Source organism: Lynx canadensis, chromosome A2, assembly GCF_007474595.2.
Source record: "Lynx canadensis isolate LIC74 chromosome A2, mLynCan4.pri.v2, whole genome shotgun sequence".
Lineage (NCBI taxonomy): Eukaryota > Metazoa > Chordata > Mammalia > Carnivora > Felidae > Lynx > Lynx canadensis.
This window is the reverse complement of record NC_044304.2, coordinates 127,347,450-127,369,578: the sequence shown is the minus strand read 5'-3', so window position 1 is coordinate 127,369,578 and position 22,129 is coordinate 127,347,450. Positions and strand designations below refer to the sequence as shown.

The following is a 22,129-nucleotide window of genomic DNA, read 5'->3' as shown; positions in this document are numbered from 1 at the left end:
ATTAAGAGAAATCTTTAAATTCTGGACATTTATTTTGCTGGGAAAAAAACCTTACCTTAATTCATTCCATTCTTTTATCCCTAGCACCAATCACTTTAGGTTTTCTGAAGCATTAAAAATGAAACTGCGTCAGTTCCTTGGAGAGTTTCAGAATTATAAAACTTTGGGAAAAATAGTAGAAATATGAGCAAGAAGGGAAAAAAACCCACAAACCTATGTATCAACTTAGCAGCCTAATCTCATAGTCTAAATTAATTTTTCCTTTTTTTTTTTAAGTTTATTTATTTATTTTAAGAGAGCATGAGCTGGGGAGAGGCAGAGAGAGAGAGAAAGGATCCCAAATAAGTTCCATGCTGTGAACGTGGAGTCTGAACGTGGAGTCTGGCTTGAACTCAGGAACCATGGGATCAGGACCCGAGCCAAAGTCAAGAGTCAGACAAGGGCCAACTTAACCTTCTGAGCCACCCAGGTGCCCCTTAAATTAATTTTTATTTAGATTTCTCAAAAGGTCTTTTTTAAGAATATTGTTTTTGTTTAAAGACTTGTAACTTTAAGGGTAGAAGGGAACTCTAAAATGTATAACATTCTGTTTCCAAGGAAAATCTAAATTAACTGTGGCTCAAGACATCTAGAGTTATTTTCAAAAAGCATAAAGGGGAAAAAATTAATCATTTCCTTAGGAACTCATTTTAATGCTTACCAGCATATTGGTGAGGAATATTATTTAACTTATAGTTTCACCCTCATTTATATATGTTTAGTAAACTTTTTAATGATTTTTGGATTTATTGAGGATGTTGATCCCATGTTCTTAAACTTGACTTTTTAAAGGACAAATCTAGATAGCCTTGTTACCGCAGAAGGCTGCAAGGAGTTCTGTTTCTCTTTATTGCTAGATAAGTGACTTCCTACCAAAGTTATGATAATCTAGAAAAATGTCTTACTGCTCTCCACCCTTATCTGTTATTTGTCAGGGTGGGAATTGAATGGACATCTTATCTGGTTAACCAAGTAGAGTTTGTGCCTTTGGGGCTGATTCATTGCCAGGATTAATTTACCTAAGGTTAAGTGGAACGAAAAGAACTAGAGGACTAAATCTGTCCAAAGCTTGAAAAAGACCATGTTTCAAACTGATGAAACCAAAATAAGCTGGTGAAACTCAGAAACCATTAAACCCATGGTACCTACATGGGCCATGTAGACATTTTATACTGGAAAATAATGCTGTAGTGCAGCTCCAAGAGGACTGAACATCACTAGTCTTTCTATAGACATCATTTAGAGATGGCAGGGATTAAATAAGAACTGGAATGAATGCTCTGACATTTTATAGTCTTTTTGTTTGGCTGCATCAAGGCATGGTTTTAATCAAGTAAGGAAATAACGCTTCCTGCCTCTCTGTGCCCATTTTTACTCCCAACATAAAGGGATTCTGAATACTGTGGTTTGTGGCTAGCGGCACAAAAAGCAATTCCATAGGTCAATTATCTTTTGTCTACAATGGCTTCCCCCAAGAACAAAGAGCAGCAAATCAAAGCAGCTAATTGCTGTTACGCTCAAGAAGATTTCATTATAAAATGCAACAGTGTTGTTACAGTCACTTGACTGTGCCACCACATATAAGTAATAGATCCTAAAGAACTGGTAGGGAAGGAAGCAAACAAGGATGACTCCTATAAAAAAAAGGTTTTTCAGCTGGGCCCAGAACTCCTGGTGGGACAACAAGGAGTGGCGTAGCTTCCGGACCATTGACATAATGATGAAGATCTGGAAGACCAAGAGAATCACTGCAATGGCTATAACAATAGTGACTATCATATAGTTGATAACTTGCACATGGGCACGAGCAAGTTCTTTGTGGAATTTAAAACAGTGTTTCTCATCATACGTCTCAGAATTTCCATACTGAGAAACAACCAGGGGTACCACAATGACAATCACCAGCAGCCACATGCCAGTACTGGCCGCCACAGCATGCAGTTTTCTGTAGAATTCCACTTTGTCCTTGCGCTTGAAGAAGATGAGGTACCTGATGACCAGGATCACCACATAGAACAGGAATGTGAGGTACATGTGGATGTGTAGCATGGCGCTCACAAATTTGCAGAAGGGCAACCCAAATGTCCAGATGTGCTTGATGAGATATGTCAGGCGAAAAGGCACTGTCACCAAGAAAACACTGTGGACCACCACCAGGTTAACGACTGCTGTGGTAGTCACTGACCGCGTGTTCATTTTCACCAGCAGGAACAAAATAGAGATGATGCCCATCAGTCCTCCAATGAGCACTATGAAGTAGAGCCTGGTTAAATGGGGTGTCAATATAGGACTGCAGGAAGAACTGTTGTGGTCAGCCATATTTCAGAAGTCGCCTAGAAGAGACAAAACACCAGTATAACTGACAAAGCTTCCAGAGTTTTGTTCATATCTCCTTCCTAGCATTGGCAATATGACTTTGTCACTTATCTGTGTATATGATATAAACTTTATGTACCTTAAGAATAAAGACTATGTCATATGCATATCTGTATACTTGAGACTGAAAACATAGTTAAGTCATTGATTGTTAAGCTTTAATAGGTTAAAGACTTCATTGAGAGGCCCCCAGAGACATGTATGTATGTACATAGTCAAAACAGTTTGCATAAAACTGGATTGCAGACCATCTGAAGCTGACACATGGATACTATTACTGTAACAGCCAGTGGGGAAAAATTATAGCATGGAAGGAAAGTTGAGTAGATGCATTAAGTGTACAAAATATTTCTCTTTTAAGTATGATTCTAATTCTCTAATTCCTTCCAACTCATCAGCAAATGATGCAAGAGTATTCATAATTCATTAGGATGCTAAATAGTTTGGCCAAGGAAAATCAACTACATCGAAGCAGCAATAAACAATAGGAGTGTATATGTGAATTTCTCACCATAGTTATGTTGTAATCTAGCAGTGAGGCCTTGGCTAAATTCTCATGGGTCCCACTGAAAACACAGCATATCTCCCAATTCTCCCATTCCCACACCTTCAAATTCGTGGAAGAACCACTATCACTTTTCCTCTGAAAAGATCCTTTCCCTAAATAGTCTTAGTCCCTTCTAACCCATTATCCACATTCTAATTTATTATTTATTAAATGAAAGTTAGTAATCCTTTAGTTACACTAAGTCATTTCTTTTCTTACTTAAATTCCTTCAGTGGCTTCCCATTTCTTTCAGAGTAAAAAAATCCTGGGGCTCCTGGGTGACTCAGGTCATGATCCCAGGGTAATGGGATCCAACCCTCCATCAGGCTCTGTGCTAACAGTGTAGAGCCCGCTTGGGATTCTCTCCCTCTTTCTCTGCCACCACCCCCCTCTGCTTGTGCATGCATTCATTCTCTCTCTCTCTCTCTCTCTCGGAATAAGTAAACATTTTTTAAAAAATCCTTCCATGTCTGCAATGTTCTGGGTCATGGCAAAATCTGATCCCTTGAGACCAGATTTTAAAAATGATCTAGAGGTGAAATTGACAGAATTTAATGGATTGTATATAGGGAAATGAAGGGGGGGGGGGGAAGTATCTCAGTCACTCCCAGATTTCTAACTTGAACAATTGTGTGATTAGAGATCTGTTTACTGACACCAGGGAGACTGAGGATCATATCTGAGGAAGAGCAGTAATTGAATTATACTCTTAGTACCTGATCTTTGTAACACATTTGCAGTTATTCTTACTCACTTCACGAATGTCTCTTCATATAATCAAAATTACCCAGCAGTTAAAATGAACCACTGATGAATTACAAAAACATTATACTGGTGTACATGTAAATCATATATTCTCAGAAGTCCATTCTTAAGGTGTGAAAAAAATCTTTCCATGTATGAAACACAAATATACATAGGTACACAAATGGACAAGAGTATATCTATGGCATGAAAACTTCATAAAGAGGGGAGAAACAGTTAGGTAACAAATGGCTAAAAATGTTCTTTAAGGGGGAGATAATTTTAAAAGTTAAAGAAGCACTGTACTAAATAAAAGATGGCAGCCACAAAAGACTACATATTGTACTTTTTTTTTTTCTAGAAAATCAAAATTAATGAGGCAAAAGGTGAGTGTAGTCCAGGACACAGGTAACAGGGGTAGGATTGGCTTCAAAGGGGTCTGGGAGAGTTTATGCAGAGATGGAATGTTTTATATCATGTTGGTTACAATTCTAGTTATTCGTCAAAGCTGAACAAATTGCACACTTAAAGTTGGTGAATTTCCTGGCATATAACTTATACCTTAATAAAACTAATTTAAAAAATAATAATAATAACCTGACCCCAGGAAACCTCTGCTTTTGTGGGCATGGAATAGAATTTCCATGTGACCCACTTAAAAGATTCTTTCATGTTATATTTGTTCTATGTGCTGTGTAATCTTTGTATTTCCCTTTTATTCTTCCATTTGAAAAGTAGTTCCTTCAAGTAAACATTTAATTATATTGTGTTTGTATCTGAATTAATGGTAAATGTGTCACTGTAAGTTCTGTCCATCATTATCTTCAGCTATTGAACTAGAATCTGGACTGATTTCTGAGAGAAGAAAGTATAATCAGTCTTATTTGAGTCATTTGTCTCAAATACTCCTTTCTTATGTATAAACTGCTATGATCTCTGTTCCCTAGTTCCCAGACATTACAAGATACTGTGTAAAGTATTACAGAGTAGACACCTGCTTTTTTTTTTTTTAATGTTCATTTATTTTTGAGAGAGACAGAGCACTAGCAGGGAAGGGGCAGAGAGAGGGAATCACAGAATCTGAAGCAGGCTCCAGGCTCTGATCTGTCAGCACAGTGCCCAATGTGGGACTACCCACAAACTGTGAGATCATGACCTGAGCTGAAGTTGGACACTTGACCAACTGAGCCACCCAAGAGCCCCTAGACACCTGCTTGCACCAGCTAAAGTGGATTTTGTTGTCTTCAGTTAACAACCCTGGCAAAGCTGATCAATTCCTATTTCTCCTTTAAGAATCCTCGGGGCGCCTGGGTGGCGCAGTCGGTTAAGCGTCCGACTTCAGCCAGGTCACGATCTCGCGGTCCGTGAGTTCGAGCCCCGCGTCAGGCTCTGGGCTGATGGCTCGGAGCCTGGAGCCTGTTTCCGATTCTGTGTCTCCCTCTCTCTCTGCCCCTCCCCCGTTCATGCTCTGTCTCTCTCTGTCCCAAAAATAAATAAAAACGTTGAAAAAAAAAATTTTTAAAAAAAAAAAAAAAAAAAAAAAAAAAAAAAAAAAAAAAAAAAAAATCCGCTGAAGCAGGGGGACCCCTGGGTGGCCCATTTGGTTGAGCGGTTGAGCCTCTGACTTTGGCTTAGGTCATGATCTCGCGTTTGTGGGTTCATGACCCACATCAGGCTCTGTGCTCAGAGCCTGGAGTCTCTTTGGATTCTGTGTCTCCCTCTCTCTCTTCCCCTCCCCTGCTCATGCTCTATCTCTCTCTGTCTCTCAAAAAATAAAATAAAACATTAAAAAAATATTTAAAAAAAAGAATCCATAGAAGCAGGGTGTCCTTCGGGAAGCCTTTGATCATCTCCATTTGCAATTCAGATAGTGTGCCATTCCTCTTTGGCCCCATGGAAAATGCACCACGCTTGCTTCTACTATGGCATTTATGACATAGACCATAATTCTCAGTTACGCTGCCTCCAAACAAGACTAACTACAGAAGAATCATGTTTTCCTTTTATCCACAGAAACTAATGAATTTTTAAAATGAATGTAAATATCGTTATTGAAAACTAACATGCATATATAGTAGAGTGCTCAGCTGTATGTATATAGCTCAGTGAATTTTAAGAGTAAACATAGCCTCACCAAAGGTAACCTCTATCTTCATAACTAACACCATAGAGTAGGTCTATCAACTTTGAATTTTATATGAGTTTAATGTCCTTTGTTTGTGTGTATCTAGCTTCATTCACTCAACATTATGCTTTGAGATTCATTCACGTGTATAGTTTTAGTTCACTCTTTTTGTGGTATATTAGATTATTGTATGAATATGCCACAGCTATATTTTTGATGGATAATAGTATTATTTCCAGTTATAAGGCTATTATAGATAATGTTACTCTGAACATTCTTATAAATATCTTTTGTAAAAATAAGTATGTATTCTGTTGGAAATTTACCTAGGTGTGGATTTGATGGATCAGAGGGTATACCTATTTTCCTGGGGTCAAAGTCTTTACACCTGGAAATTATACAAATGTCTTTATTTACCTAGTTGATTGTCTAATATAATATGAACTGTTGTTAAAGAGTGCAGGGGGTGCCTGGCTGGCTCAGTCTGTTGGGTGTTGACTTCGGCTCAGGTCATGATCTCGTGGTTTGTGAGTTCGAGCCACGCATCGGGCTCTGTGCTGACAGCTCAGAGCCTGTAGCCTGCTTCGGATTCTGTCTCCCCTCTTTCTGCCCCTCCCATGCTCATGCTCTGTCTTTCTCTGTCTCTCAATAATAAATAAACATGAAACAAAAAAAAAAAAGAGTGCAGCTGATCTCTTTAAGACCTGAAAGAAGGTGGAGCATTTGAGTGGCTCAGTCAGTTGGCCTCAAGTCATGATCTCATGATTCGTGGGTTCAAGCCCCACATCGGGCTTTTTGCAGACAGTGCAGAGCCTGCCTCAGATTCTCTATTTCCCTTCTCTTTCTGCCCTACTCTGCCCATGTGCTTGTTCTGTCTCTCTCTCTCTCTCTCAAAAATAATTTTTCTTTTTTTTTTAAAAAGGACCTGAAAGATGGTAAGGGATATAGTTGCACTTCCATGGAGATAATCCATTACTAGTACAAGGAGTCAGGAAATTGCTTTAAACAACATCTATAACATTTATTTGCTGATGCTATTTAGATATCTCATCCATATATCTTCATCGTTTTTCCTCTTCACGAAATATTCTATCCTGTTTAATCCCCTTTGTGTATCCTTGAGATCTAAACTCAGGTTCCATTTCCTTCAGGACTCCTTCCTGCCCCTTAGACATTTCAGCTGCTTTCTCAAAATGCTTTACTTAGGTGCCTCATTCCTTTCTTCACTGCTTTATTAATTCCTAGTTTAATTCTTTATTTTAGTCATTTGTGTACTTGTTTTAGACACTGGATTTCTTTCAGAAGTAACATTATTTTTTTAATAGTAGGCACGAGTTGTTAACTGAATGAGTGAAATAATGGTAAAAGACTGCTTTGACTTTATTAAACATATTCTTGATAGGGCTCCATTTGGATCTAATCCAGTAACTAATGTCAAGATCCCAGAAATAAACTATAGACCCAGAGCAAACTCTTCCTAAGGGAGTAAGATTGTCTCCCTGTTTCTCCATGAACCACCTTGCCTTGGTAGGGATCTCTTCTTTATCTGTGATTGAACCCTGATGCTCAGCAAGAAGCCTGGCCTCAAACCAGTCTCCCTCTGCCCTCTTTCATTCCCCTCTTTAAAATCCTTCTTCGTTCCTTTTAGTGAAAAGAATGAAGTATGACATCTACCATACCATAAAACCTTTTGCAATCTGACCCCAACTTATGTTTCAAGGTGAACCTCCTGTTATGACCTTCTCCCTACCCCTGTTTCCTCATCCTGTGCCTTGGACTTACAGACCTTCATGCCATTCTTAGAATGTTCTCTTTTTTTTTTTTTTTTTTTTTTTAATTTTTTTTTTTCAACGTTTATTTATTTTTGGGACAGAGAGAGAGACAGAGCATGAACGGGGGAGGGGCAGAGAGAGAGGGAGACACAGAATCAGAAACAGGCTCCAGGCTCTGAGCCATCAGCCCAGAGCCCGACGCGGGGCTCGAACTCACGGACCGCGAGATCGTGACCTGGCTGAAGTCGGACGCTTAACCGACTGCGCCACCCAGGCGCCCCAGAATGTTCTCTTTTAAACCTCCAGGTCATTTCTTCTCTCCACAGACCCCAAACGTACAGCTGGACACTGGACACTGAAGTCTAGGTTGTATGATAAACGGTTTTATATCTCTTATTTAAAAACTTCCCCTGGCCTCCCGTTGTCTCTTGGAGGTGTATAAACTTCTTAGCATGCCATGCTAGATCCCTGCCACTGGCCTTTTATCATTCTGTACCTAGCTTCTCTGCCACTAGACCACCAGGATTCCCCTGCTCTGCCTGAAATATTTCTTCATTGTTCTGTTTTGACCTCAACCCACGCATAGCAGAACTCCTGGGTTTACCCTGTGGTTTGGCTGGGGACTGTTTCCTTGTGTCTTGGCATTTCCCTTCCCACATACTTGCTTGGGCCTCATTGGTCATTGCCCAAGGCTCGAGGACTACTTTAATATCAAAAGCGAGACATGGAAGTGGCCTCTGTGGCTATTTTATAAGGAATCCATGGTAGAGCCAACATCAGAGACCAATCTCAAAGTGAGAGTCCTAAAAAATTGTTAGAGTCCTACAAAATGGCATTAATTAGTCCACATCCTCATGAGTACATAGACATCAGGTCCCAGACCCCCTTCTTTCTAAACAGAAAAGCAGCTATAATCAACTTGGGATTTTCCATTTCATTTAAGGGACTCCTTGCCACAGTCTATAGATTAAGTAATAGCATCGCATCAATGTTTCTTATGTATATATAGTACATAGTGAAGATTCTGAGGTGAATAAAACACACCTCTGCATTTAAATCTCTTTCTATCAGATAGAGGAGAAGACGTACATAAATTATTTATAACACCTACAGGTATATTTAAAAATGCACCAATAATTCAGAAAGGGGAGTGATTAACACAGTGGAGACAGAATGTAGTGGCAATAGAGTAGTTCTTGGGCACAGATGTACAACAGATGCTGCATCTTGAAGGTTGTTTTGAAGTTCCAGAAGCAGAGAAGAGGTAGGGCACTCCAGGTGTAGACAAGAGGCTGATAAAAAGCATGGATCCATGTTCAGAGAATCACCTGTAGTTTGATGTGCCTGGAACATTAGGCAAATAAGCAGAATACAGGCAAATGTCTGTAGATGACACTTGTCATCATGTTGCCCTCATGTTGCCACTCTGAGGATTTCCTATTTTATCCTGAAAATTATGAGAGATGTAATTTTAAAATGTAAAATGCCATTTAATATTTCAATTCCAAAAGCTGGGTTTTGGCAACAGAATGGAGAAAAGATTGAAGCGGGGCAAGACAAAAAGAGTGATACCATTAGGAGGCTATTATGCTGATCAAGTTTAAATATCATAAAGATTGGTGCAAGTTGGTACCACCCAGGGGAGTTTTGGGGAATTTTTTGCACCCAAACTGAACAGAATTGAAGACTCTGGGGTTGGAGAAGACTTTGTGTGCTTCAGGTATGTCCGTTAGCAAATAGTGACATCTTCATATCAAATCAATGATAAAAGGACAGGAATAGTCACTGAATATTTTAAGAGAACAAATGCCGTATTAAAAAGTCATTAAACCCCTCAGGCAAAGAACTGAGAGTCTAGTTAGTTTTCTGAAAGAGAAAAGAGGAAAAAGTAACTTTAAATGTAATTGATACTGTCAAAGAGAAGAGAATGATGTGAAATTCAATTATAGTTGTTATTGAATAAAAGATGTACTGAACCAACACAATTAGTGAGCTTGTAAGAATGTTCAGAAGGATTCCCACAGCTGGAACAACAACAAAAAGCCTAAGAGATAGGAGATGTAAAAGAAATTCTAAGAGGGGTGCCTGGGTGGCTCAGTCGGTTCAGCATCCAACTTTTGATTTTGGCTGGAGTTGTGATCCCAGGGTTGTGGGATTGAGCCCCATGTTGGGCTCCGTGCTGTGCGTGGAGGCTCCTTCAGCTTCTCTCTCTCTCTCTCTCTCTCTCTCTCTCTCTCTCTCTCTCTCTCTCTCCTGCTCCTCTCCCTGCCTCATTCTCTCTGTCTCTCTCTCTCTCTCTCTTAAAAAAAAAAAAAAAGAATCTAAGAAACACCTAGGGCAAATTTAGAAGTTCCAACATCATCTGGAAATAGCAGAATGGAATGAAACATTCAGATAAAGAGTCGAAGAACATTCCTTACACGTAAAAAAAGATGATATCTTTATGTTGAAGGATCTAACCAGTGCTTAGCTGAATTAATAGAAAAGACTCACATTAGGCACATCAGGATGGAATTTCAGCTCACAGAAGACAAACTCACATATCCACTTGGATGTCTAACAAACATTTCAAATTTAGTATATCTAAAGCTGAACTACTGTGCTCTTCCTCCCCATCTCCCAAACACACATACACCATTCTTCCTGATACCCTCCCAGGCTCAGGTAATAGCAGCTACATTCTCCAGTTGCTTGAGTAAAAAACCTGAAAGTCATCCTTGATTCTTTTTCTCCCCAAATTCACCTACACTCCTTAACCAACACTAATCCTTCCTCCTTAAAAATAATCTACTGGACCAGATGTTTTTCTATAAAGGACATTACTGAGACAATTGGCAAAACATGAACAGTCTCTAGATTAAATAATAGCATTGCATCAATGTTTTTTTCTTGACTTTGATCATTCTATGTCATTATATGAGTATGTCATGTTCTTAGAAAATGTACACTATATATCATAAAGGCATCATGTCTTCAACTTACTCTTAAATCAAAAAATCGTAATAATAAATATATATGTATCTATATATGTATATATACATACACATACATGCATGCATAGATACATATATATAAATTGAAAACCAAATGTGATAATTATTACAATTGGGGAATCTGTATGAAGGGTATATTGGAGTCTTTTGTACCATTCTTATGCTTTTAACAGGTATAAACAAAATTATTTCTGGGGCACCTGGGTGGCTCAGTCGGTTAAGCATCCGACTTCAGCTCAGGTCATAATCTCACAGTTTGTGAGTTCGAGCCCCATGTCAGGCTCTGTGCTGACAGCTCAGAGCCTGGAGCCTGCAGCCTGCTTCAGATTCCATCTCTCCCTCTCTCTCCCTGACCCTCATCCACTCACACTCTGTCTCTGTCTCTCTCTCTCAAGAATAAATAAACATTAAAAAAAAATTTTTTTAAATTATTTCTAAGTTAAGGGCACCTGGCTGGCTCAGTTGGTGGAGCATGTGACTCTTGATCTTGGAGGTTGTGAGTTCAAGCCCCATGTTGTGTGTAGACATTACTTAAAAATAAACTCCTAAAACATTATTTCTAAGTTAAAATTATGAAAAGTAGAATCTAAAATATGTCTACTCTTCACCACTTACATTGCTATAACTGTGATTCAAGTTGCATCATCTTTCCCTAGGAATATTAGACAAACCCATAAATTCTCCTTTCTTTGACTCTTGCCTCCCTTGTTGTCTATTCTCAACTCAGCAACCAGCATGCTCTTTCAATGCTATTCTTCTTATCACAGTTTTCTAATGGCTTCTTATTTCACTCAGACTCAAATCAAAATTTCGAAAATGGTCTATTAGGCCCTACAGAATTTAACCCCACATCCCCCACATTCTCTCTTTGATCTTATCTCCTACAACTATCACTTTCTTTTTTTTTTTTTTAAATTTTTTTTTCAACGTTTATTTATTTTTGGGACAGAGAGAGACAGAGCATGAACGGGCGAGGGGCAGAGAGAGAGGGGGACACAGAATCGGAAACAGGCTCCAGGCTCTGAGCCATCAGCCCAGAGCCCGACGCGGGGCTCAAACTCACGGACCGCGAGATCGTGACCTGGCTGAAGTCGGACGCTTAACCGACTGCGCCACCCAGGCGCCCCACTATCACTTTCATTGGTATATTCCAACTAGGCATAATAACTCCTTGCTTTTTCTCAAACTTCCCTGGAATGTTCTCACCTCAGGGCCTTTGCACATGAAGTTTCCTCCTCAGGAGTATTCTTCCCAGATATCTGCACAGCTTGATCTGTCCTTTACCCCCCTTCATGTCTCTGGCCAAAGGTCATCTTAGTAATTCACTTCCTCGCTTTCATATTTAGTATGTCAATACTCCACTTTCACACAGCACACCTCATCTCCTTTTTCTACTTTATCATTCTCCACAGCATTTATCACTGACCCACCATATGGTTTGTTTGTTTGTTTGTTTGTTTGTCTTCTTGTTGCCTCCACTAGAATCAAGTCCTTGAGGACAAAGAATTCTGTTTTTTTTTTTCACTTTTTTACCTCTAGCATCTGTAATAGCGCTTTGTGCCTAGTAGCTTCTTAATAAATAATTATTGAATGAATGGAACCAAACATCCTAAAAGTTCCCATAGAGAAAAAAAAAAACCACAGATAATCTATAAAAGAATTAGAAACAAACCAGCATTAGACTTCTGACATATTACATGCTGGGGGGAAAAGAATCTGAATGGTTTTGAAAGATGATTTTGAATTTAGAATTCTGCTTGCAACCAAACCTGCATTCAGAAGAGTAGAAAAGCATTTCCTGATACATGAACACTCAGAAAGTTTACCTCTCTCAGATATTTCCTGAATTATTAATGTAAATTCCAGCAAAATGAGAAAGGATGTATGGGATTCCAAAAATAGAATAGTGAACCAAAATATAAGTGAAACACAGCGAAATCTATAATGTTACCACACAAAACTAAAATATGGTTTCAGCGTGGTGGGGGTGGTGAAAATAAAAAGGAAAAATTCTATGTTAAGATTTTTGTTTTATTGGGGAAGGGATTAAAGGTAGTATTTAATTGCAGAGAATCCAAAAACTATGAGTTTAAACTTTTGATGAAATTTAAGAATGGCCAACTTGGTAAATAGATGTTGGTATGCCTTACAAATTATAAGGAAAAATGAAATACAGTAAAGCCAATAAATCTAAGCAAAGGAAGGGAGGAGAAACAATAAAACAGAAAACAAACAAGAAAAAATGGTAAGTAGACAAATTTAAAAACGAGAAAATTAGTGCAGACACCTCTGAAATCACTATATTGTTCCTTCCTCTACTTACTAAAAAGAATTGTATGCATTTCTGTGAATATACTAAAACCCATTGAATTGTACACCCTTTTTTAATGTTTATTTTATTTATTTTGAGAGAGAGAGAGAGAGAGAGGGAGAGAATTCCAAGCAGGCTCTACACCCAGCACAGAGCCCGATACGGGGCTCAATCCCATTACCGTGAGATTATGACCTGAGCCCAAACCAAGAGTTAGGTGCTCAATTGACTGAGGTACCCAGGCACCCCTGAATTGTACACTTTAAAACAGTGCATTTTATGGTATGTATACAGATAATATCTCAATAAAGACATTATTTAGAAAGAGAGAAACTATCTGAACTGAGTAATGAGATAGGAGAGAGGAGAAGGAGAAATGGTAATGAGAAGGAGAAAGAGAATTATTACTGACAAGGTAAAGAATTAAGACAGAAACAATGGTGCTAAGCAACTTACTCCCTTCCTGTTGGGAGGAGAGAAGAGAAGTGTAACTTAAGAGTCCTGGCTAGACAGATACCTCAGTGGCCTGGTCTCTTTGACCCTACACTTCATTCCTCTTTGCTTCCCACTCCATCCCTAGATTCACTTCCTCCTACCACACTGCACAGATGGGCCTGTGGGTGAATCCATTCAATATGAGAGAACAAGAGCACTTGTCACTGTTGTCTCGCTTTTTCCTCATTATGTTTCACACCCATCCTTGTCCCCAGAAATGAAGGATCCACAAAAGATGTGTGATTTACCGCTGTGTCACCAGGGCCAGAGGGACACCTGTACCAGGGATCAGAAGACAACATCACAAAATCTTAGAATCAGAATGAAATCTAGAGATCACCACCATTTAAACAGAGGAAGACACTGCAGACCACACAGGGACTTTTCGTTAATCTAACAAAGCAGTCACTATCTAAACCTCAGGTCTCCTGTTCTAGTCCAGAACTGTTTTCATGACACAAGACCACTATGGAAAGAGTACAGAGGTCCAGAGACATGAAAGACAGATTCTGAGTGGCAGAGCCATGATTGAAGCCCTCCCCCAAGGATACTTCTTCAAGGATATCAGTTAGGAGCCAGGATGAATATTCTGCCCAGGTAGAAGAGGCGGAACAATGAGAAAAGGTTGTAGATGGACAAACAGCTTCCCTGCCTGTGAGATATCCTCGGAACAAATTACATTTTGTTATGTTTATTGAAAAAAAAAAATAGGAGCATTCACTTTAATCACTCTGGGAAAAATCAAGCAGCATTTTATCCAAAATATTTTGAGAAAAGACTCTAGAATGAGAGCTCCACATTAAGGATAACTTCAGGGTAGCTAAAAAAAAAAAAAAAAAAATCTTTCCGAAAATACCAGAGGCAGTGTGAAAAACAACAAAACATAAATGTCAGGTCAACAGAAATCCATTTGAGAGAATTATATGACTAAGTAATATACATGAAAAAAAAATCCCCCTATATTTGTGTGTGTATGTTTGCCTTCTCTCACAGTCCTCATCTTTGCTATTCTATTTCTGTTTGAAAGGAGTCTCCTGGGTGTTCAACTAAAATTATAAAAAATGCTTGCTTAGGCAGTGTCAAAGTTACATCTGTAGTCTCACTAATCAAAAAAAATCAATTCCAGCCAACAATAACATTCTGGGTTTGAGCTATTATCTCTCCAGTTAATTGAGTTGTTAAACATTGTTCCTGACTTCACAACTTCTGGTTACCCATAAAGGAAGCGAAAGCTGATGTCAGAACCCCATGAGGTTGAAACTCAGAGGTTTTGTACAAAGCGAGAGTTACACTGCTTAGTAAGCCATCTTGGCACACTATTTACCACCTATTTTCTCCCCAAATAAGGAGAAATCTGTGAGGTCTTTCCATTCCTGGGGAGAACTTTGCACACATCTCTAGGCCTATAGGTATTAAAATGTGCTATGAATTCTTGATCATACACTATACTCTCAGCCCTCAACAAGCAAAGCCAACAATGAAAGAAAACTGTCAGAAGTTCTACAGGTTCTTCTGTTCAAACCATGGCTCCCCTTCATATCTAAATAGAGCTCTGGGAAATCCTTGATCTCAGCTGAATATAATCTACCAACAAGTCAAGATGCAATGGCCAACAGAACACCTAGGAGGACCAGGAATGGAAAATTACTTTAGAGAATGTTGAACCTCTTCATTAAGGGAAAGATGGCATTTCATTTGGGAATTACTAACATCTGTGGTAGGAAGGTACCATAGCTTCAAGGGTAATGTAAAATATAAGCTTACTCAGAAGAACTTTCCTCAAGTCAAAGCTGCTGAGAAATTAGCCAGACAATTTAGTCAGAAATTAGCCAAGGCTCACTCTCCTCCCTTCTTTAGTCCCAGGTGCCTTTGAATGTATGCTTTTTTATCAACAACGGGTATGTCTGTTCAACACAGTGTGTTGGTTATGATAGCTGCCCTGCCTCCGTTCCTGACACTGTGATGGAAATTTCACATACATTATTTATAATCCTCCTAAGAAGTCTAGGACATGGGTATTTTCTATCCCAAGTATCAGATCAGAAATTGAGACTCAAGAAGGTTAAGCAACTTTTCCCAGGTTACTCTGCTAACAAGTGGCAGCACTAGAGCCCAAATGCTGAGTGTCACTTCACTGGGTTGTAGCAGTAGAGTCCTCCTGAACAAAAAAGTGGGCATTCCATTGCTGCTGCATCGCTGCTCTCCTCTGAGTTGGGGAATCTGCTAGACAGTTGATCCTTGTTTCTCCACTGCATTTGTTTATGTCTTGTGACCAGAGTATTTAAGGGCAATTAATTTGAATACTAGCAAGAGACTTGGAGAAGTAATTAAAATAGGTCCACTCAACATTCTCTAAAGTCAATATTTGCGAAGCAGTTCATCAGATTGCAATATAATAGAAAAAGCTGAATTAAAATTTAATTACTAAAATTTAATTTGTCCTAAAGATAGACTCCTGAAACTTTTTCTTAATTCCTTTTTACTTTTTGAACTATGTCCTTAACCACCCCGCCCTTTTTGAGATTGAAAATCATACTGAGAGACTGTTATGGAGGGCCTTGTCAAACTGCTCAACCCCAGACAGATCTAGCCGAGGGAAGTCCATGTGTAACCATCGATGGGCACAAGGGGCTGGTATCTGCAAGTATCTGCTGCTGTGTGCCCAGGAATCCCTGGATAAACAGCTGGGACACACCCCTCCCCTGGGAGTGCCAGGCTCGAATCATGCCACATCTTTCCTCTGACTCCCTGGTTCCTAATTAACTTCACAGCCTCCCTAGATCTTGAGCCTCCCTGAACCCCATCCATTTCTCCATGTTCTGGCACTCCTTTCTTTCACTCCATTAATTCTTTTCACCCATTAATTTAGTTGTAGCTTTCAGGTCAATGACCCTCCCAGGACCAGCCAACTCTTCAGATCTTGGTTCAGCCTGACTATAAAGTTCTTTAGGCCCTACTTCCTCTATTATTCCTGCTGGCCCCTGTTTCCAAGGCCTGTTCCTGCTTCTCTTCATCCTTAACTTATTTCTAATAGAATCCCTGGAAGGATTCAATCTTTGCCTATGTTCTTATTTCCTTACCACTTCCTTTCAAAGTTTATTCCCCACCCTATCCCACAGGGGCTGAAATAGTATCCTGCTGAAATCCCCAGAGTAAGAGATACCACTAATTTCCTCAGTTTTGTGTTTAAATCTCAGCTTCTTTGTTCCTGTTTTGCTACTCAGCTGCCCCTGAACTGCACATTCTAACCATGGCCAAGGTGAACTCTAAGATTAGACAATATTAGACCCTTCTTACAACAGTGACTCATGACTCTCAGATATGTGTGGCAAAAGGTAAATTTCAATATTTTTTAAAAGTTTTTTAAAGCTTATTTAGAGAGAGAGAGAGAAAGTGTGCACATGATGGAGAAGGCCAGAGAGAGAATCCCAAGCATGTTCCACACTGCCAGTGCAGAGTCAGATGTGGGGCTCAATGGATGTCACAAACTGTGAGATCATGACCTGAACCGAGATCAAGAGTCACATGCTTAATCCACTGAGCCACTCAGGTGCCCCAAGTTTTAATATTTTTGAAGAGAGGAACTAAGTCACTAGGATCATTTTGGCCCTTTATACAGGAAAATGAAGGCCAGTTTGTCTATTAATAAACAGAGGGTAAAATACATTTTATAATAGAGGAAGCTATTATTAATCCTGGATGAAGGAAGAGCCACCAGATATCTAACTATGGATCAGAAAGCTTCTTGGCAGATTGTTGTACAGAAGACTCATCACTGCATCTGATGGTCAAATAAAATGACCAATCTTGAGATCCTGTGACTCAACAAAGACCTGGCTTTTTCAGTCATGCCTTACTCCATCTCTTAGCTCATTCGGACTTCCACCTTAATCTCAAACAACAGAACTACTTTGTAGTAGTCCTGGTTACCAAGCAGCCAAAGGCATTTCTTTGGGGCTTTCTGGTTCACTCTTCATTTTCTTAAAGGTACCTGATAGCAAATCAGCAGCTTCTCTGGATTCTGGCCACAGAATTAACCTCAGTCCTGAAGGGCTTTAAAATAGAATATTCAGAAAGGACTTAGACCTTAAAGTTCCAAGACTGGCTGAGGGGGAAAGGCAGAATTCACTAGAGATCTCAAACTTGTGTCATTGACTTGGCTTAAATATTTTCCCGTGGATGATGTTTTTTCATCACAGATGACATCTAGTATTACTGTTAATATTCTATATTCATTTATTTATGGCTAAAACTGCCATGTACAATGAGAGTAGAAATGCCTTGTCTTTCCCATATTTTCTGAGTGAGATGGGAATTGAATGTTGGCCAGCCCCCAAAGATATATATCCAAGTCTATGAATGTGATCTTATTTAGTAAAAGAATCTTTGTAGATGTGACTGAGGATCTCAAGATGAGATTATCCTGGATTATCCATGTAGGCTCTAAATCCAATGACAGGTGTCCTTAAAAAAGACACACACTGGAGAGACAGGAGCAGAGGAGAAGGCCATGAGAAGACAGAGGCAGAAATTGAAAATGTGCAGCCATAAGCGAAGAAGTGCCTGGAGTCAATAAGAAGCTGGAAGAGGCAAGGAAGGATTCTTTAGAGCCCTCAGAGGGAGTATGACCATACTGGCACCTTGATTTCAGATGTCTAGCTCCAAAGCTGTGAGGGGATAAACTTCTGTTGTTTTAAGCCACCAAGTTTGTGGTAATTTGTTATGACACTAATACAGGTGGCCATAATTTTAATGTTTACATTATCACAAGGGGAAGAAATCTTAATTCTGGCAGAACCTCTGGGTCTGTAATGTCAGAATCACCCAGATCTTTAGGGATATATTCAAGTACAAATTGTGCTACATACCACAGCCTTCCCAGATTACAGGAGAAAGTTAAGATCATCTGATGAAACTCCCCATTTATAAATAGTAAAGCTTACTCTTCAGGCCTCTGTAATGTCCCCCACAAAACTTACCAGGAAAACTTAAAATAGAAGAGTGTTATGGAGGTGCCTGGGTGGTTTAGTCAGTTGAGCATCCAATTCTTGATTTTGGCTCAGGTCATGATCTCATGGTTGTGAGATCAAGCCCCATGACAGGGTCAGCGCTGGAGATGGATCTTGCTTGAGATTCTCTCTCTCTTTTTCTCTCTCAGTCTCTCTCTCTCTCTCCCCCCTTCTGTCTGACTTCTTGATCATGCAGATGCACACTCTGTCTCTCAGCAACAACAAAAGAGTATTGTGAATTTGAGCTATGCTTTAGATACTGTATCTTCAAATTCCATGCTGTGGTAGGCATCTGAAACTTAATATCCTCAAAGTATTTTCATATACTCTCTCACCCTTGTTATCTCAGAAGAACCCACATTAGGTAGATGAGGTTCTAGCATTAGTTCATCTCTCATTCCTGCTTAGGGCAAATGTCATGTTTCCTTTGCCCATGAGAGGCTTTTTCAAGAAGTTCCATGAATGCATATGTCATCATTCCATTTACTTCAAATCAAGGCTCACTAGCAGAAATGATTTTCTAACCCTCATTTTTTCCTAAAGCTTCTATTTCATCCTGAATCACCATTCACTTTCTATATAACGTTTAATGTAGTATCTAACTATAAAACTGCCTGTTGTTTTATATATTGATTGACCATTTCCCTTACTAAGCAAGAATCTCCCATAGGGCAGTGACCATAGCTGTTTAATCCATTACTAGTCTGATGCTGGATACATAGTAAACACTAAATATTTTGTTAAATATTTGTTGAATTTAAGGCTTTTTACCTCCCTTACTAGGTATAAATCTATTAATGGTGGCAACTTTCAATGTAATTAATCTATTTTATCCCAGAGAGAAGAAACAATGCATTGCAAGGCTATGAGAGCAGAAACTGATTTCCTGGTATATTACCTTTGAACAATTATATTTAAGGTGCATATATGTTCCCAAGAGATGTGTAAAGATTATATAGTAACGAATTAGGGGCACAAAGTAAAAGAAGACACCGTCCTGCCCTCAAGCAGCTTATCCTCTCCTGAAAGAGGCAGATACATGTAGTAGAAATACATGAAGGTAGAATGAGAGAGTGCCTTGAGAGCAGAGTGATGAGAGAAGCCAAACTGGGAGAAGGAGAAATCCAGGAAAGCTTCACGGAGAGGCTGCTTGTGAAATGGAATTGAAGGATGGAAAGGATTTGGTAGACAAAAAGAGAGTAGGGGACAGAAGGAGAAGACAGAAAATGTCAGGGGATGAAACAACATGAGCCATAAAAGACAGACACCAAACTTTGAAAGGTTTGTTGATGAACAATTTGGTCTTCTTCATTAAAACCATGAACACATCAATCAGCAAATATACAACCTCTCTGTAAGCTTTGATTATTTAGTCCTTGTTGTTCAGAGATGTCCTCAATCTACTTAATTTTGGAGGGGGGAGGGAGGTGACAGTAAGAGATATATTTGTATTTCTCTTTAATTGCTTCTATTTTAGACCATATACTGTAGACTAGAGGAAAGAAGCATAGTGTTTCCTTTTTGTGGATTTGAAAGCAGCTTCTCGTTCTCACAAGGCTTCAATCTATATTTTCTGGCCACATTCCCTGCTGAGAGGTATCATGTGTTTAAGAAATGACATAAATGTTAACCATAGTCAGACACACATAATTAGGAAGGTCCATCTGTAATCAGACACCCCCCCATGGTTTAGAGAGGGCCTTGTTCCCTTTTAATCATACCCATCATGAAAAATTGAGGCTCATGACCTAGGCGACCTTCCGTATACCTTCCTAGGCACCTTCTATAGAGCTGGGCTCTAATGAATGCTCATAACACCCTTGGCCCCTTGGGAAACACTTTATCACTTTATCAATCTCCAGTCTATAAGGGAAAACTTCACTTTAATGTTTAGATACACAGCTTGGGTTGAAAATCTAGCCAAAATTTCAGCAACTTTACGTGCTCTTTTATAACACATGAGACACAAGCAAATAACTAAAATGGAAACTTCATTCTTAAATAGAAACTCTTAAGAAGGCAGGGAGCTCCTAGATGGCTCAGTTTTGTTAAGCATCTGACTCTTGATTCATAATCTCATGGTTCGTGAGATCAAGCCCTGCACTGGGTTCCACACTGATAGCGACAGTGTGGAGCCTGTTTGGGATCCTCTCTCCGTTTCTCTCTGCTTCTCCCCCACACATGCATGCACATGCGCTCTCTCTCGCTCTCTCTCTCTCTCTCTCTCAAAATAAATGAACATTTTTAAAAAAGAAATTCTTAAGAAAGGAACCATTTAAACAAACAAACAAACAAACAAAAAAACAATTTGTACTGGCTTCCTGAGCAAAAGAACTAACTCAACTGAAGAATATAGAAGTTACCACTTTAGGCCAACAAGAAATCATACTTTCATCCACATACTTATTTTTTTGACCGTCTTTATTAAAAACACTAATCCCAAATAAAACAATGAAATAGGGTAATTTTTGTTTTTTAGGGTGCTACATTTCTACTAAAGCCCTGACTATTACTTGTTCTTCTAATTTCTCTGTCCATCCCATTCCCTAACAAAGCTGACTTTTTCCTATGTCCTGATTTCTCCCAGCAATATATCACACATGACCCAAAAAATTCCTAACTAGTCCTTTATGTTCTAAGTCATCTTTCAACTCTCTCAAGAATTTTCTGTTATTCCTCCAGAAACGTAATGATCTTTCCCACTCTAATAGTTGTATCACTTTTGATTCACATCATTGCAAGTTTTAGTATAGCTTTTTGATTTGGCTCCTCCCTCTACATAATAAATATATACATACCCAGAGAAGGAACTATGTTTAATTTTTTTTAGTTTTCCCCTCAGTTCTTAGCAAGACTGGTGTCTGCATGGCTCATTGAAAGAATGAATGATGTTGTGGATGGTTGTGTTTGTCTGCCTCCTCAGACATCAGTTCTGCCCTCCTCAAAACCCATCATTTCCATTTTAGGATCTGTGTCATTCTGAAGACGTTGACTCCATGTCTCAACTCCAAAGATGGGACTCTAGCCTTGGGCTAAGGTAAACTGAGCAGTACATTTCATCCCCCAACTCACACCTAATCATAATTATTGCTTCAAGATGGAGGAATGACCTAGGATGGTCCAGTTGGAAAGATTTCAGGACTCTTTCTGGCTATGCTGGGCAAAGGCAAATTCTCTTGTTTAGAGGTATGTATATTTGAGACTTAGAAGTGCTGTGGTCATTTTACTGGCATAACAGAAGTCAACATTACAGTAAGCTCATGTTGCTGATACGGCTTGGCAAGAAACAAGCATAGGTATCTGGTATAGGAAATGTGTTCTTATATAACATATAGGAATAGGAGGAAAAGAGAACAGGAGGAAAAATCCCAAATTTTGAGCCCATCTGATAACAACAACAACAAAAAGTCAAATTAGAGTTCTCTTCAGTTTGCATTACTAAAAATGTCATTATTTCCTCATATGTAATATGGGACCAAGAATGAGATAAATTATGTAAAGCACCCAGCATGGAGCTAAACACTGAACAGCTACTCCATAAATCTCAAGAATTTCCCTTTCTTTTCTTCCCCATCTAGAAGTCTTTAAAAACAAACAAACAAATAAACTCCCCAAACTGAAATATATCAATAATGAAAAATTCTTGTAATAACATGTTTTGAAGAACTCAGGATAAAACTAGATAATGCTCAGGAAAGAAACTTCATCTTCCAGCTTT

General features: G+C 39.1%; 1 protein-coding gene and 1 long non-coding RNA gene across 3 annotated transcripts in view; one reads left to right on the top strand and one right to left on the bottom strand.

Moving 5' to 3' along the window:
• Positions 1-464: 464 nt before the first annotated feature.
• The window catches only part of GPR141 (G protein-coupled receptor 141), a 44,828-nt gene continuing 23,163 nt past the window's right edge, over positions 465-22,129 (bottom strand). For both annotated transcript variants that reach the window (XM_030308237.1, XM_030308236.1), the window contains one exon: positions 465-2,372. In XM_030308237.1, coding sequence (XP_030164097.1) covers positions 1,453-2,358 — 906 coding nt within the window. In that variant the 5' untranslated portion in view covers positions 2,359-2,372 and the 3' untranslated portion in view covers positions 465-1,452. The remainder of the gene's footprint in view (positions 2,373-22,129) is intronic.
• LOC115509083 overlaps positions 21,384-22,129 on the top strand; it is a 63,982-nt gene continuing 63,236 nt past the window's right edge. Inside the window, exon 1 of the long non-coding RNA XR_003967228.1 lies at positions 21,384-21,597. This is a non-coding gene — a long non-coding RNA (uncharacterized LOC115509083). The remainder of the gene's footprint in view (positions 21,598-22,129) is intronic.